This window comes from Aquarana catesbeiana, linkage group LG01 (genome assembly GCF_042186555.1).
Source record: "Aquarana catesbeiana isolate 2022-GZ linkage group LG01, ASM4218655v1, whole genome shotgun sequence".
Classification (NCBI taxonomy): Eukaryota; Metazoa; Chordata; class Amphibia; order Anura; family Ranidae; genus Aquarana; species Aquarana catesbeiana.
In genome coordinates this window covers 312,230,721-312,249,055 of record NC_133324.1, presented here as the reverse complement: position 1 = coordinate 312,249,055, position 18,335 = coordinate 312,230,721, and the positions used below count along the sequence as shown (strand labels likewise).

The 18,335-nt window shown below is 38.0% G+C and overlaps 1 protein-coding gene across 2 annotated transcripts in view; it reads left to right on the top strand.

Moving 5' to 3' along the window:
* GRK3 (G protein-coupled receptor kinase 3) overlaps positions 1-5,363 on the top strand; it is a 452,072-nt gene extending 446,709 nt beyond the window's left edge. For both annotated transcript variants that reach the window (XM_073629456.1, XM_073629466.1), the window contains exon 21: positions 328-5,363. In XM_073629456.1, coding sequence (XP_073485557.1) covers positions 328-489 — 162 coding nt within the window. In that variant the 3' untranslated portion in view covers positions 490-5,363. The remainder of the gene's footprint in view (positions 1-327) is intronic.
* Positions 5,364-18,335: the final 12,972 nt, after the last annotated feature.

Here is an 18,335-nt window from a genome sequence, read left to right as displayed (position 1 = left end):
GGCTAAAAGGAAAATAGGTTTTCCCTGTGGTAGTAAAATACAACTCTTACTTTATCTTACTTTATCTTTACCTACTCAAGTTATTGATTTGCAGATTCTTAAGATTTAAAAAAAATGTTTTTTGAAACTCTTGAGGTTTGAAGCATAAATCCCAATGCAGATTTTTAAGATTAAAACAAAAAAAATGTTTTTTGAAACTCTTGATACATGGGAGTTTGAAAGGCTGATCAAAGTTTTTCTTTTGTTTTAAATACGCATCTGCTTGCTCTTTAAATGTTTTTACAAGTTGTGTATTAGTATTCATTTCTTTTTACTATGCTTTTGTAGAGTGATCCAGAGTTTGTACAGTGGAAGAAAGAACTAACTGAAGCATTTACTGAGGCACAGAGGCTATTACGTCGGGCTCCAAAGTTTCTGAACAAGTCCCGATCTGCAGTAGTAGAGATCTCTAAACCACCGCTCAGTCACAGAAATAGCAATGGCCTTTAAGTGGCAGGACTGGACCAAGAATTCTTAGGCATAACTACTTAAACCACCTTGCCCAAGGTCTACAGCATTGATGTTAGTTACTTGTATGGCCCTCAAAAGCAAGGTGTACATAGGAGAAAGTTTGGGAGCCTGCATCACACATTGTCTAGTCTACTGAAGACTGGTCTTGCCGCCTGAAGTCTAGAAGAGGTCACACAGCTCGAGGCAAAGAAAAGATGAATTTTCACTAACAGAAGAGTTGTGAAAGTTGCCAAATTTAGTGATAGCTCATCGTTCTATTGCATCGGCTTACCCTGAATGACCTATCTCTTAATGCTGAAGAAGCAAGGCATCAGACCTTCTTTTTTTTTTTTTTTTAATCATGGCATATGCATGCTTTGGTGTATGCCAGACAAGAATATGAATTTTTTTTTTTGCAGTAGTTGCTTTTACGTTGATTTTTTTGTCTAAATTTCGACATATCCCTGGATGTTTTCTGAAGGCATTGACAAGTTTTAAGAATGTTCGCAAGATGATAGCTTTCCTGAGTGTTGCCATAATTGCCCCTTTTCCTTTTGTCCTCCCAACTTGCACTGTTGACTTTGAACTAGCAGTGTGATGATACTGTTATGCACTTCAATGACTTTTACCTGTCCTGTGGTTACAAGATGTACATACTAAGAATATTCACCCATTTCTATGTGTTCACCAAAATAGTGGCTGCCACTGTCTTGCTGTGTATGAGGGTAGAAATATCATAGTAGAGTAATTATTGGTAAACTGGAGTGCATGGCAGCTTTGTCCAGTGGTCTTTTAGCCAGTTTAGCACAGTTTTAATCAAGTTCATTCTTCAGATACGTTTACAGCTATTATAAATACAGGATTTTTCCTTTTCAGGTCAAATGCACTTATTTTTATTTTGTTTATAAAATCAGATTATTGTTGAAGTGAAAAGCAGGTGAGAACATTGGTTAATCTTGGTACGCGTCATGCTGTAGTCCTAAATCAGTCTTTACTATCTGAAGTTGCTGTCCTTGTTTTTCATATGTCTAATGTTGGGACCTCTAATGCTGTCATTCTATTAGGTGTCAAAAAGGATGCAGAGCTATGACCATTGTCACTTCGAGTTAATATTCTGAATTGGGCAGGACAAAACAATTGGACAGCTCTGTTGTTACTTCCTGCTATATACAGTGTTGCTATAATGACACCTTGCTCGAATAGTGACTCGGCATTGCAACTGCATGGCAGCCCCTAGCGTTTAGCCTTTTTATTTTGTCAGTAAAGTGCAAAGTGCCAATGGACTTGAATACTTCCTAGAAACAGATTCACTATATATAACATAGACGTCTAAGTGTATCTGTAAATAATTAATTTAAAACATTTGTTACAATAGCGTGAGAAAAAACACTGCTGTAATTTTCATCCTCATCTTACATTTTATATTTACGTTCATAGTAAGGAGTTCCTTGGGAGGCCTGTGACTCAACATTACTTTCTCTTCTAGATTTAATTACTTGCAGTGGTACCCGCCCTTGTGTAAGCAATTTAATGAACCACTGGGGAAGGGAGTCTAATGAATGTGATGTTATAGCAGGAGTCAAATGGTTATTGGTTGGATAAAATTAAAACTACTGTGAAGTATGAATCTCTATATTTGTATTAAAATCACATGCAGTGTTTGGTATGAACATGCGAGTAATTGTTAGCTGCACTTTTAAAGGGAACAATGAGATTCATTGTGTTTAAATTTTACTTTAACGTGCATTCCTTGATGTTGTCAACAGTGGTTAGATTCTTTAAAAAAAAAAAAAAGCAGCAAATGGTAACAAGATCATTTTTTTCCTTTAGAAACTCTAAAGAGACCCAGTCAAATGCCAGAACAAGATATGTTTTGAAATCCAGATAAACCGTTTTAATATTTTAAACTATTTTAAAACTAATAAGGATGGAGATATGTTATAGCATAATACAGTTAGTAAGCTTATAGACACAATTTCTGTAATCAGCTCCACAATCTAGGTTAGTTTGTCCTAGGTCAATTTGTCACAACCTAGGTTACTCATCATTGTAGAACTATTTTCTTATTGTGCTTGTGTTAGTAGAAGCCATAGTTATGGCGGAGGGAGGTGCAAAGACTGTTACTGACTGGGCACTGATGTGTAGGACCAGTACTGCATAGCAATAAAATAATATTCATAAAATGTATCACTTCACATAGCACCTTATTGTGAACAGTTTATATTACTAACTAGTCTGGGTAAAATTCCATAGTGCTGTGCTCAGTATGGCTCCATCATATGTAAGTAATAAAAGTCTGACCACCTAAACAAAATACCATATCGCTAAGAGAGAATTAGATAAAAAGCATCCCATTACTGTTGTTATAGAACTTATCAAACATATCATATTATTTTTATGTGATTTATAGACCTTTCCACAGACTGTAAAATTGTTAACATGCACACATACAAATGATATTACTAGATGACTAAGGAAACTTGTTTTATTGTTGCACTTTTTGTTGTTGTAGAAACAGCAAATTGTTTTGTAACATGGTTATCATACTTCATAGGTTCTGAGCCTAACAATATTTGTTAGAAAACCTGTTTACCAGTTAAGAGAATTGGCTTTGTGTGCACATTTTTTTCACTGTTTTCAATGTATATCAGATTCACCCCTTGGCAAAACAATGGGTTCATTTGACAAATATCATTGAACCCTACTTTAAATTTATTTTGTAACCATTTGCTTGTTTGTGAGATCAATCTTTGGAAGCAGTTACTTGCTTTACAGTGCAGAGGATGTAAGCTGTATCACCACTGGTTGTTATGAGAGACAACATTCAAGTTAAGCTCAGCATGTCACTGAAAACTGCGTGTATTCTTCTCGATTCATACAATGTCACTCATGTATACTGTGTTCTAGTGATGTCTGACCTTGAAACACCTTGTGGTCCAGAGGAATATTATATTTCCCCCCTGCTAGCTCATCCTTATTCTCTCTAGATATGTACTCATGTATAAATTATTTAAGGATTACGTTGACCGGATTTGTCAGGTTCCACACTTCTACGAATCAATTGTACTGCAGGAAGTACACAGAAGCTAAGTGAATAGAGAAAAGGTGCAACCACACAGGAGTTGAGGCACCTTTCTTTCACAATTTTTTTTTAGTATTTGCTACTGATAAAATATAATTATTTATTTGCTTTAGTTTGAGCAAGTGTTGCAGGTAAACGGTTGACTTATCAGTATACATTTCCTTAGATGTCTCCAGAAATAAACATATGGGTTAGTCTAGTGGTCAGGACTTTGGCAAAGCACAATATTGAAGGTTATACAGTGGAAAAAAAAGCACATTTCTAAAGAGATAAACTATTTTTTGAAACCCTTGAAAGGAAAGTTTCACACAATATTGGATGGTAAGATGTCCACTTTGCTGGTGTAGTACAGTCACCTCATACCCATGTGATGCTCATACTTCATATAATATTTGGTGATTTTTTTTTTTATCTAGATATCCTGTAGCTTACTGTAGATTTTATAGTCTCCAACTCCCCTAAGACACTTGCTGCAGCTATGTCAACATTAATTTAATATTTTATAATTGCATGTTAGCTAACTCCACCACTGTAAAAAAAGAAAACTGTACATCTTATATATGCATATGCATATAATATAAGAAAGCTTTCTTCCAGCTCAAGCTATACTGCTAATTCAGGATTGCAGAATTTTCGAAAAGCTTAGAAGAATATTTTACACAAAAAAGAAACTATAATCAGACCTCTTTAAACATGAAACTTCCTCCAGAATTGCTCAAATTTGCAAAGAACCAGCATTTAAGAGCAATCGTCCTTATTGGCATCATAAAATGTATATGAGCTATGAAGTGACAATCTTGACATCTATGTGTGGTTGTATTAAATGCTTCATGATGATGCCTGTGCAGACAATAAATTAGGACATTGCTGTACACTGAACGCAGTACAGTACTTAGTAGACACAAATTTCAGTTCTGGTGTCCATGCATTTGGCTTGCTAATGTGCTTTTAAACGATCACTTTAAATTTGTGTGTTCTGTAATAAGTCTGCTAGTAGCTTATTGTTTGTTATCTCAGAGAAGTCAAGAACATTAGCACATGGCCCTGTAGGAACATGTCCACCCTGATTGATCAGATCATCTAGATCAAAGTAAATTACCTACAGCAAAAATAATCAAGAATGTTAGATGCAGGACCATTATGCTTGACCTTTATTGAGCTGCACTTGTATGAATGTGTATTGGTGCAGGGCTTTCAAGGAAGGTAGATCACAGTGCAGGGAGACCAGGGATGTGGTCTTGATCATTTGTATTAACCATATTATACTGGAAAAATGTAGCTGTTCCATTCTTTCCTTTATCATTAAGAGAACAGAGAATATTGTTGTAATTTATGCTAATGGAAGGAGCAGTCATGCATTATATTATTGCTTTCTCAATCTGAATTAGCCAATGCTTCTGTGTCTTGACACTTGTACCCATGCAACTTTCGTTTGTGGCATCTGTGTTGCATATTGATGTACATATTTTAGCCATGGCAAGGTAAATATTACTTTCTCTTCAGCAAAACTGTGCACATGTTCATTCATCCTGTTTGAACTCAATTGTTATGGACTCGGCTGTACTTTGGTAAATGAAGGTAGTTATGTAGGAATAGACCAAGAGTTATATTTTAACAAGAGTTCATTTTATATTATTTATTAAATCCATGCATTTCTTTGATGTTGCTGACATTCCACAGAATTGTTTCTTATCTGTATAGTTGGTTATTTAAGGTGTGCTGGCAATTTCATTTTAAGTAGAAATATCCGCTTTATTCTGTTTTTCATAAATAAACGCCATTGAACACAGAACACCATGTTCAGTTTACCGTTTTGTCTTTTGGTTATTTCCATTTTAATTTCTATAGTTTGCACAGTTCATCTAGAACAAGATGATTCTGTCCGTCAGCTGCTCTATACAAATTGCTTTGCTTCTACTAAGCAGCGTCACATCAACCTGAATGGTCCATGGTAAATAACTTAATTCTATGTAGTATGACAGGTGTAAAAGCATTTTGTAAAAAGAGGTACAGCAAATATTACTGTGAAGATTCATACGTCTGCAACAGTAAAAATATTGCATTACTTAAATTGTGCAAACATACCTATGTAGCTATTGAGATTTATTAACATATGTCTGTGTGTGTGTGTATGTGTATGTATGTGTATATATATATATATATATATATATATATATATATACACACACACACACACACACACACACACAAATGTATACATGGATTATACATTTACATTCTAAAGGACTTTACCATTAGGACCACAAAGTTTGCCCTTCTTAACAATGCAAGCAAAGCACACTGAACAGGTGCAATAAGAGTGTCCTGTATTGAAAATGGACATTAAGGGGTTGATTTACCAAAGGCAAATAGGCTGTTTATTTTGCAAGGGAATTTTCCCTTAGCTTTGTGAATGTGGTGACAATTCAGTTTGCAAAGTGTACCCTATTCACATGCTATCGAAATTAAAAACAGTATTTTTGCTTGCACATGATTGGCTGATGGAAGTCTGCAGAGGTTCACCTGATTTTCTAAACCAAGGGAAGATGTCCTTGAAAAGTGAATAACCTATTTGCATTTAGTAAATCACCTCTAAAAAACTAACAACCATTCTTGTTTATAAACTGGAGTAAGAAAATATGTGAGGCCATGCTACCTAATCCAGTGTATGGTTACAAGCCTAAATGGTTCTTAGCTTGCACAAATGGACAGATGACTGTGATGTGCTTGGTTGCTATATGCAATACCCACTTTATTATTAAAACCATTCCAGTATACAAATTGTGTGGTTCGGTTCCTATTCGTATTTTCAGGAGTTTCATTCAAACGTGCATCCAAAGAAAGTGAAGCAAGTATTTTGCTATTTTTCTGTAGCACTTTATGTGTATTAGATTAAATAGGACAATATGAGACAGTGGGGTTGATTTACTAAAGGTAAATAGGCTTTTTACTTTGCAATGGAGCTTTCCCTTAGCTTAGTGAATGAGGTGAACCTGACTTCCATTGTTTAATCGTGTGCTAGCAAAAATGCAGTTTTTTAAATTATTTTCTTTGTATTTGATTGTATATTCTTTGCAAAGTGAATTTTGACAACATTCACTAAGCTAAGGGGAAATTCCTTGCAAGGCGAAGCTTATTTGCCTTTAGTAAATCAACCCTAGTTTGTCTAATAGAAGAGCATTGTCTAACAACTCTGTATAGCATAGTAAAGCAAGCCATGGATATGCAATTTTCTTTCCTTCAACCATGGGTAGAATGGAAGACAATTCTCAATTCTCCCATCAACACAGTATTGTCCCACAGCCAGTCCCTCCCGCTGCACTATCATATTCTAACAGCGGGCAGTTTACCCGCCATCAGAATACAATGGTCATTTTTGGCGGCTATAGCCACTGTCAGTGATCGCACGAGGAAAACCCAACAGGCTGGTTGTACTGATAGAGCGACTTCATAACAATGAGTCTGCCCATAGGTGGATTGAAATTAGGCCGGTTCCTGCTAAACCGACCAAATTTAGACAAGTCTATGGCCAGCCTAAGAGAAAACTGGGCGTTTAAAGAAAGAATTGCTGTAGACAGTAGGTTTTGCCCAGAACAGCCAATCATATTCTTACTTTCGTTCTTCTTGTGAAGTATTGAAGAGTAAAATGAAAAATATGGTTTCTATGATCAACAATTATTATGTGAATCTTTCGCTTTGATAAAACCCCAATTCAGAGTAAAGATCCAATCCATCCTAAATGTATATTTTGTCAATGGCAAGATCTCCCTTTCATAATACTCAACTCTGTGTTCATCTGACATATTTGGGCATTTCCCCCCCCCACTGTATTTTAGCACTTTCTATTGCAACATGTAGTCCCCCCCCGCCCCCTCCCCCCCCCCCCAACGCTCCCAAACAGTGGCCACAAGGTATTCAGACAAAGGAATTTCAAATGTAGACCTCACACCAGTAATGTTGAGGAGTTTGAGAAAGTGTCAGGTTGTTTAACTTTCTAACATCTACAAAAAATGGAAATATCCCTTTTGGATGGACATTAGAGTTTGTCTTAAGCCCCATACACACTATTAGATTTTCTTCAAATTTTTGTCTTCAGATTTACCAAAACCATATAATATGAGGTCAAACCTTAAAGGCCCATACACATGGTCAGAAAATCTGAAGATAAATTTCATCCGATGAACAATCTGCTGATTTTTTGATCGTTTGTATGCTGCTTTTGGCAGCCAATTATGAATTTTCAGCAGACAAAAACTGGATATGTAGGCTTGAAGATTTTTGTCTCATGTGACCACAACGTCCGATTTTCTTTTCATTAGTACGGTTTTCTGACAAAAAAAAAATCTGAAAAGCAAGACTAGGCATGCTCAGAAATGAAAGAACACATATAAAACAATTCAACACATACGTCACTTCTGACATTGATTTCTGTCATCAGAAGTGTTTCTGATGGTGAGTACCCTCTTCACTTTCAATTTGAGACTAGCATCAAACAAAAAACTGACGAAAATTCGTCCAATAATCTGACCGTGTGTAGAAGGCTTTAGTGTGTATGGGGCCTTAGAGAGCTTTTCTCTAGACACTATTATAAGTGAGGTTGAATATTAAAAAGCGGAGGGAAGAAAATAACTAATACCCATAGTGAAACTTTAAGTTCCCAACTGTTATCATTTTCTAATTGTAACAAAATTGAAACAAAAGCCAACATCTAGATGCTATGGGAAACCCAATCACTTTCCTTCCTCCAGTTTTCTGTACCAAATATATCACTGAAAAACCTAGATACTGTACATCACGGAAACTCTTAGAAGCATTACTCTTAGACTATTAGTAAATATATATATATATATGCTGAATAATCAGTATTTGTACAGATTAATTTATCTTTGAATAGATTTCAGTTAGTGCAAAGTAGAAACAGACATTTTTAAGAACTTGACTGAGCAAAGGATAGTTTTATAGATATTTTATTCGGAATGTCATTTTAAGGTTGTTGCCATTTTCTTTATGGATAGCACATGTGTACTAGAGGATCCAGAAGATTACACATTAGATGTAACTGCTGTACAATTAATTGTTTGGTTCAACTATTGCCATCATTGGATATAAAAATAGTTATTTGATAGAACAATGACTGAGAGACAGTTATCCATTCCACACTATGTAAGAGCTTGTACAGAGTGTACATTTATATGTGGCCTATGGCATTATGAGTTTAATTATGTATATAAAATCTAATGCTGCTACAGTCACATACTGTACTTATGTTCCTTAGTCATGAATACTTGTGATTTTAACATTGTTTGCAGTTTGTCCAGTTATTAATATTTCAAGGTTTACTATGAAAAGCATAGCTATATATCTATAAAACTTACAAATGTGCTTAAAGGATATCTGTCCAAAAGCAAAATACCTTTATAAGAAGGTGGCAGTTGCCTTTTTATTGATTGTCATGCTACTCACTAGTCTCATTCTATTCAGTTTTACTGTGTTCGGCACCAGTGGTCTGGAACAGTCGCTGACAATGTTAGCTTTAATCTGAAGCTTGTCACCTAGGTATTTTGTTTTGCAACAGATTTCCATGTGGTTCTCTTGGGGCCAGTCACCACTGTGACTCCTGTTACTGTACCATTGACCTCAGAATATCTTTTTGTTTGGGTGGAGTGTAATGGGGGCTGTTTGAGTGTACAGTTATAGCACTAATAAGGATACTTTGCCCACACTGCCTTTCACCTAAATAATATAATTTTAAGTGAAGACATTTAAATATATACTTGTTACACATTCTCTGCATTCAACATTCCATTAGCATAGTATGAAAGATTCTTAATAGAGAGGCTCTGTTAGGCATGGGTGGTGTGCAGCAGAGTGGCATTACTAGGCTAAGTTTACTCTGGCTACTTTCGGTGCATCTATGACACTTGGCTTTTAATTTAATTTGCTGCCTTTTGAAGGGAGTTGATCTGACTGCCTGTAGGTCTCCCAGAGACCTATGTGAAATGCTCTTGCTGTATTCTTTGACTTATGATTACAAATGTACGTCAATAGGACTGTTTCCGAAGTCGAACATCTGATGATTGGCCACCAATGTGTCCCAATGTAGCTCTTCACATAGAGATCAGCAATTCATTAGGCGGCCTTAGATCAACTCTCTTCTTTACATAAAAGAAGAGCATGCAAAGCTGCCCTAGTGTAACTAGGCTTTAATATAGTAAAGTTGAAAACATTACAATGGTCAAACTCACATTGTGTGAAGATAGATACAGCATAAGGATTCCACTGTGGCCGCACTACTGAAACCACCTCAAGATCTGGACAGGGGAAGGGGGGAGCTGTGGACGTTCAACCTAGCTATCCAGATCCTGGCAGCACATCCGAGGCTATCCACCACCACACAGATCCTAATGCGCATGCACCCGGTCCAGCCGGCGCTGCTCTCTGAGGACACATGCACCTACAAGAGCAGGATACAGGGGAGAAGAGAGTAAGGACATCACACAGTTGCCATGACAATGCGTTTCGGAGGCATGGCCTTCTTCCTCATGGCAACTGTGTGATGTCCTCACTCTCTTCCTCCCTGTATCCTGCTTGTGTGTCCTCGGAGAGCAGCGCCAGCTGGTCCGGGCGCATGCGCATTAGGATCTGCACGTCAAATGTTATGTTGTATCTATCTTCACACAATATGAGTTTGACCATTGTAGAGTTCTTACCTTAACCATATTAAAGCTGAGTTAGGGCTCTTTCACACGGATGTGTCCGTGTATGGAGCCCGCTCTGCTCAGCGGGGGATCGCACCGTCGATCCCCGCTGAGCAGGCAGATGACAGGTCCATCACAGCACACTGTGTATTGACGGACCTGTCAGAGCGCCGCTCTTCCCTATAAGAGCTTGGATGAAGACAGACCGTAGAGTCCGTCGTCATCCGATCCGCAGACGGATGGAAAAGTAGGTTTTTCCTCCGCTACTTTTTAGGATCGGAGCGGGTCGGATGTCAGTGGACATGTCACCGCTGACATCCGACGCTCCATAGAGGTCTATGGAGCGTCCGTTCAGGTCCACCTATAAAACTGCCTGAACGGACTTGAATGGATCGTTCGTGTGAAAGAGGCCTTACACTAGGGCGGCTTTGCACTCTCTTTTGTGCTTTGTCTAGATGTGTTCCTGCCGGAGGATGCATAGAGAGCAGCAACACCCTTTGACTTGTCTAATTATCACCAATAGCCAGCTGGAGGGCTATACCAAACTGTTGATCAGCGCACCTTCTAGTTTTTTCTTTTGTGTGCATTTTTTTGTCTTTTCTTTACGTAGCTGTTGAAGCTGCAGATATAATGAACATGTATCAAACCACCTATGTACATTTTTTGTAGAAGGGCTTTCCCAATGTGAAAATATCTTAAACTTTCTACTAAATCATACTCCCCAAACATTGACTGAGGGTATGTAGAAACAAGAAAACATTTATAATTAGGGCTAGTTGGCAGGGAGATTTTTATGCTCCATGATTTGCCACAAGAAACAACTGCTGCTTTTTTTATGACCATAAAATTTGTGTTTCTGTGGGGAAACACAATTACCATTACCTATTTTTGATGTAAAATAGCTAATGTGACTAGACATCACATTACCTATTTTACATCAATAACATTAGTCGATAAATACTAAATATTCATAGTTAGATGAGGTTTTCGAGGTGGCAATAAACAACAATTCTGTATGAAAAAAAAAAGTTTATTTTTTTTCCAGAGAGGGTAAAACCACATAAGAAGATTAAAAAACATTCAGTTTGGTGTTGCATGCCCTTATTTATAGATTATGCTGATTTTATGATACCTCCATAACTACCCTGACATAAATTAGGAGGCTAGATTCACACTTTTTTTCTTTGCATTTTGGTAGTTATTGAACAATTACTGGTATTTAAAACAGACCAGCAGGAAGATTTGTGCAGATTAATTGCTTTATAAATATGCCCCCAAGTTTTAAGTTTTTTTTTTTTTTTGTTTTAGGCTCGGTTCACACATATGTGATGCAGGAACCACCGCGATTCCAGTGCGGGCTCCCACAATGCATGTCACGCGCAGGCAGTTCACACTGCCCTGTGCGAACCACTGCAGGTGACAATAGAAGGTTTATAAGACCCCCAGATCGATTTACAGATCGCGGTGCGAACTGTCAAATGGTACAGGAATCGGATCTCATGGGTGTGAACACTCATACGATCCGATTTCAGTGCGGACTAAAAAAGGGTCCTGCACCATTTTGGTGCGAATGCAATGCAATTTCAGCCATGCAGTTTGTATGGCTGAATTCGCATCGCACAAACACCGCATGTGATCTGTACAGCAATGCAGTGCGATTCACATGTGATGTCTGTGTTCGCACCCAACTTAAGTGTATTTTCACTATGAAAAGCATAAGCGCAACTTTAAAAGGCAAAAAAACAGCAATGCCTCCCATTGCCCCATTATTGTTATAAAATTACATCCCTAAGGTTGTGCTAAAACCCTCTTGGTGCTCAGTTTTCCAAACTGGTTACAGACGGGAATGGCCATCATTAAAGCTTTATGCACTTACAAGTGAACCCACATGAGGTGTGCAAATTGAAATTAATGTGGATTTAGATGTGCAGATTTAATGCACATTTAATGCTTTTTTAACATAATAGCATATTCCATCCATTAAAGTGCTTGAAAGTATATAAGTGTGAATTTAGCCCAAGATATTAAAAATCATCTGTTAAATCAAGAGATAGAAATAGGTGCATGCAGATTAGCCTTAACTGGGATTATATGTCAGCATCAAGGTGAATAGCCATTTCAAATCAAGCTCTCCAGACATTAGATTTTTATAATTTTTTTAATATCCTACTACCTTCTGAACTTAAAAGTATTTGCTCAGCTCTACAGTACAATATAAATGCAAATACATTTTATATGTAGTGGACAAATTAACTGTTTCTTTTTATAACAACCAGAGAAGTGCTTATCTTTCCAGTGAAGCCCTGCTATCTGATCTTTTTCTGTAGCACAGCAAAAATACCTAATACTTCTGAGTTAGCATATCCAATGAAGGTAGTATTTGTGGCCTTTAGTGCAGGTAAGCACTCTTTACAGTAGAAAAAGGGGGACTGACCTTTTTTATGATAAAACAACAAGCTGGATGACAGAATTGCCATCAGTTATATACTTAAAAATTGCATCTTTGTGTTTCTTCTGTATAACAGTAATATTGTATCTGTTCATTCAGATAAAGCATACTCAAACAGCAAATACAAAATTGTACTCAAATTTTGAGGTATGCAAAGTATGAGCTTTACATAGCAGCTTTATAAATGGTACTTAAACATTATGATCCTGATTAGCTCACATGTATGCGGAAAATGGTGCCAACCTTCTTGGAGTTCACTATATTCTGAATAACAAATGATTATTCTTATGCCTCGTACACACGATCGGATTTTCCGACAACAAAACCGTGGATTTTTCTTCGAAGGATGTAGGCTCCAACTTGTGTTGGATACACACAGTCACACAAATGTTGGCCAACAATTATGAACATAGAGACGTACGTGATATCTCCATTACGAACGCTAGTTATATCTCCGGCTCGTACTTGATTACGAGCATGCATGGACTTTTGTCCGATAAACTTGTGTACACACGATTGGAAAGTCCGACAACAAACATTTGTTGGTGGAAAATTTGAGAACCTGCTAGCCAACATTTGTTGGCGGAAAGTCCAACAACATATGTTCGATGGAACATACACAGGGTCAGACTTTCTGCCAACAAGCTCACATCCAACATTTGTTGGCGGAAAATCTGATCGTGTGTACGGGGCATTACAGTAATGTGAACTCTGTTAGGATTTCTACTTAAAAAGTCACTTCAGCATAACCTGAAGAATGAGTACGGTTTTGTGTTTGAGGTGCGTCTACATGACATAACGCTATTCTATTACTCAAGCTTAATATCAAATCGCTTTCTTGAATGACATACAATCTTCTGCAAGCCTTTTACCCTCTGTAATTGGACCATGTTTGCTATTTGCCTTTTCACACTATACATTCTGTGGCCACTATAGAAGACAGACACCGATAAAGGGTTGTAAATGGTGCACAACAATGCTTGAGTACGCTGTGATGTTTAAATTATGCTTAGTTGGCATAAATGTTTCTAATTTGTGCCAAAACCCATTCCCTACAGCCATGTCATTATAACTCCTCCAATGTTGTCCCAAGACAGGATGGATCCATAGATTCATGCTGTGAATGCCCCAAATTCTGACCTGCCCTCTGCATGTCTCAGTAGAAATTCAGGTTTGTCTCACAGCGATATTTTTCAAATCCTCCACTGTACCATCATTTTCCTCTTTTCTGGTAGCAGTGGAAATTGTCTTGGTCTTCTGCTATAGTTCATCTTCAAGGTTTGACATGGTGTGTGTTCAAAGATGGCCTTTTTTTAGTCCGGTGAGTGGTTATTTGAGTAGGGTACTTCATTAAATTTTTTAACACAACTGCTTCTTACCTAAACCCTCCTATTCTTTTCAGCCATGGAGGCTGCCATCTTAGCCTCTGATGTGCAACTGCCATGGTGCTGCACATGTGTCAGTTATGACTCCAGCCACTTGTTAGTTTGCCAGTTTGGTTGAAAGTAAATGTGACAGCATTCCCGGTATCCCAGGAACGTAACAGTTTTTTTTAACTGTTAAATGGAACTAAAGTCTGCCATACTAACCTATGCTCTTAACGGTTTGAAGAAGCCCCTTAATGGCCTTTTCTCCCTGACTTTTCCCGGGTGTCAGTTTTCAGCCGTCTTGATTGGCCACTGCGGAAAGATGTAACTCTGTCATCCGTAAACACAGGCACGTGCCGGAATATAAAACCGAGCTGTGCATGTGCAGTTTAGGGTACATTTTAAAGAAGACTGGTAATTTTATTTTATTGCAGAAAAAACATTGCATTTCCATGTCTCTTCTGCAATAAAGAGTCTTCCTTCTCACAAAGTTTTAAATTTAGACCCTACTTGTTTTTAGTTTTTTTCCCTGCAGGTTGAACTGTAAGGTTAATTGTAAACTATAAAAACTGTAAAGCCTGTCTGAAATTCCCAGGAGGTTAGCAGCTTCTGAGAAGCTTCAGCCACTTCTGGCACCACCCATCAGTCCATGGTCAGAACTTCTTGTATAATGCATCTTCCCCTTTATTACATCAAGTGAAAGAGACACGTCTCTCCCAACCAGCCATCATAGAATAGGAATCAAGATTGGCTTCAGCCTGCAAGTCTCTGCCAAAGGCCACGCCCCTGACATGTTTCATAGGGTCTACGATTAAGCCCTGGTGGGCAGGGCAAAACGCGACAGGGGTGTGGCATTTTGGTGTTGATTTTCAGGCTGAAGCCAGTCTTGATTCCAATGCTATGATGGCTGGTTGGGAGAGAGGTGTCTCTTTCACTTGATGTATGCATCGCTTTGGTTGGGTATTTTGGCAGCCTGTAAGCCTTTCCCTGTGGATAGTGGGAATGTAATCCCCAGCTTTGAGAAGCTTTCCAAGCCCAGCTTAAGTTCCCCTTTCTTACGTTTGATCAAGTAACAGTTAAACTACTTTGCCGAGTGTATAAAAGCTGCAGACACATGATTTGCGGTTTAGTAATTTGAATCATGAGTAGGTGTACCTAATATAGTGACCACTGAGTGTCGGTTTACACAATTTTCTATCTGTCATGGTAGTGGCAAAGCATTAAACATGCCATTTTTGTCAGCTTCTGCTCCATGTGTATTGCATAAACTGTTTCTCTTTACTGTGTCAGCATATCACAGTTGGACATTCACTGTAAAGCCCAACTCTAGCCATGCCTGAAGGAAGGATCACTTCAGGTTTCAGTGACACTAATAGAAAGGACAGGCAGTGATGGGAAATCTCAAATGGACACAGAAGCACCAACATAAACCTTTAGCAGGAATGGAAAGGATCATAATCTCTGCAAGGATTGCACTGCTGTCTGTGTCTTCATGTCCTGGTGACCCCAGGTATCATTTCTTAAGCTGGTGTCACAGGGAGTAAATCTCTGTAATGGAGACATAGGCAGTAATAAAGACATAGGCTCTAACACTTCTGTAGAATACAAATGCTTAGCCGAAGTTAGGCAAGGCCAAAGTTGATACAAGTTGTAAGTAATCTTGGTAAATAACTAGAAGCTGTTCTTTGCCTGGTTTCCTCTCAGGAGTGGTCATCTGCTTTGGCCATGGGTAGACTTACAGCCACCATTTTTTTCTGAACATAAGAAAAGTCTCCCCCCACATAATCGCCGCATTTTCTCAATTCTTTAAATCTAGCTAGTATAAAATAATATACAGTAATCTGTCTAAACTTGTTTTTGTACATTAAATATAAGCTGTACAAAAAAATGTCAGCTCCGAAGGAATGCCTGTACATTTGGTATTATTTTGTCTTGTTGATTGTGTGTATTTTTTGTTGTCTGACCCAGTTGCCCAAAATATCCTTATTCCCATCCACATACTCCACGAAACAAGATGCGTTTAGTTTTGTGTTACAGTACCAAATTATATGATACTATATTAATAACTTGTATGTTTACGATCCTGTAAAGATGTAAATATTTTTGGATATTTATGAGAATTATTTTCTTTTAAAGATTTGTTCTTTTCATATTTGTTGTATGAAGGAGACACTGTATTTAGATTGCAAGCCAGTACAATACTGCACGTTCAAAGTATACCTCCCACTCACTGTGTAATTAATTGCCTTGATTATCTCTGTGATGTGCCACAAATGGTTAAAAATCACTTTTTTTTTTTGTCCCAGAACTATTCTGAAACAGCAATGCTGCTTCTATGTGCTGATCAATTGCTCATATAAATCTATTTCAATAAAGATCCCTGTGTACTCTTCATAGTCTTCTGCTCTTTAATGACTGGCTGATGACGAAATTCACCTGTGTGATTATGTGCATGTTGGCCGATGCCTGACAAGAGGTCCACCATTATTTTCTTTGGGCCCATTCACACCTTCTTGGGAAAAAAGTAGAGGCTGTCTTTTTGGGTTCGACAATTATTGTTTTTGGCCCCATAGATTTTAATGGGAGCCCATGAAAAATTCACAAATGTGAACCTAGCTTTAGGATGATCACTCACATGGTTAAAGTGGTTGTAAACCTCAGTCATGGAATCTGAGCAAAGCACACATATCTGTAGTGTTTACTTATCTCTCTCCAAAGCTCTAAGTGTTGTTTATCTCTGGTGCTTCGTTCGTCTGTTATCAGCATATCTCTTCTGAGAAGTTCTCCCGACACATGAATTAAATTTGTGTTGGGAGGAGCTCAGCAGACAGCTTGTCTATTCAGAACACAGTTCTCCAGCTGTGTGGAGGGGGGCGTGTGCCTTTCCTCTAATCAGCTCTCACACACTGTTACTGCAGTCTCTCTGCCCCCTCCTTTGTGCTCTTGGCAGATGAAGAAAGATTTTAACACTGCTCTGCCTTTTTGAAGGGGTGTAGAGAAGACTGCAAATAAACAAGTAAAACATATGAAGGTGGATTTGTTTCATATCTGTGTATCACCAGATGCTGTTTACTTCACTGAGTATATGTGAGGGTTTACAACCACTTTAAAGTATTGTGCCCCCCCCACCCACACACACACACACTCATCATTAGGAGATTTACCCTCTCTATTTGTCCTGTTTGTTGTCACTGAAATGAAAGAAGATCTGAACTTTTGATTTGTCCCCAATAGTAATAGAGGTGAAATCTTCCAATGAGGGCACTAGTTCAGGTGACCCTGGTGCCCTGGCAACAACCAAAGGTTCCCTCATTTTGGACGGGCTTCCTTTCACTTCCTGTTTTGGCTATGGGACAGGAAATGAATGGAAACCTCCCCAATGGGACACTAATTGCAAAAAACAGGGTTATAGCCCTCTTACTCAATCCAAAATGAAAAAAAAGTTTTGCCTTTACTTTTAACTTTCCAGTTTTCAACCAAATATCATTATGCAAATATCTGCTATCTTTCTGAGGTAGGCAAGAGGGACACTTGGTAGCAAGAAATACTGCATGCAGAGGACACACACTCCACACAGACCATAAAGAATTGATATACACAAAATGATTGGTTAAACCAACTGTTTTTTTTTGGGGGGGGGGGGGATTTAACACTGTTTTCTTTATCCTGGCTTTTCAAAATAACAAATCCAACAACTAGTTTGATGAATAATTTAGTGCAGTAAAACACTTAATGTATTTTGATTACTAAATTCTGTACATTGGACCTCAAATAGCAATAATGGAGAAGGTAAGAGGGACAGAAGGATTTGGTTCCAAACGAAGGCCTCCGAATGAGGAGTTATGCATTACGTGCAATGTTTTAAATTTTAAACAGATATACAGGCAGTCCCTGGGTTATGAACAATAGAACAAAGTTCTGTAGGTTTGTTCTTATGTTAAATTTGTATGCAAGTGTAACTCCAGCCAAAAAACTATTTTTTTACGTTTTGGATAGCATAGGAAAGAGTTAACACCTCTGTAACATTTGTTTTGCTGTCTGTGCCCCTGTTCAAAAGATTTCACTTCACTTTCTGTCCCTGTGACAATTGGATTTCGAAAGTTTTGGGTTGTCGCGGAACCAGTGATTGGTAAAAAAAAAGCTTCAGTGGAGACACCTTTTTCCTATAATAACTCTTATGCCACGTACACACGACCGGTTTTGCTGTCGGAATAAACTCCGAAGGTTTCTCTGACGGAATTCCATTCAAG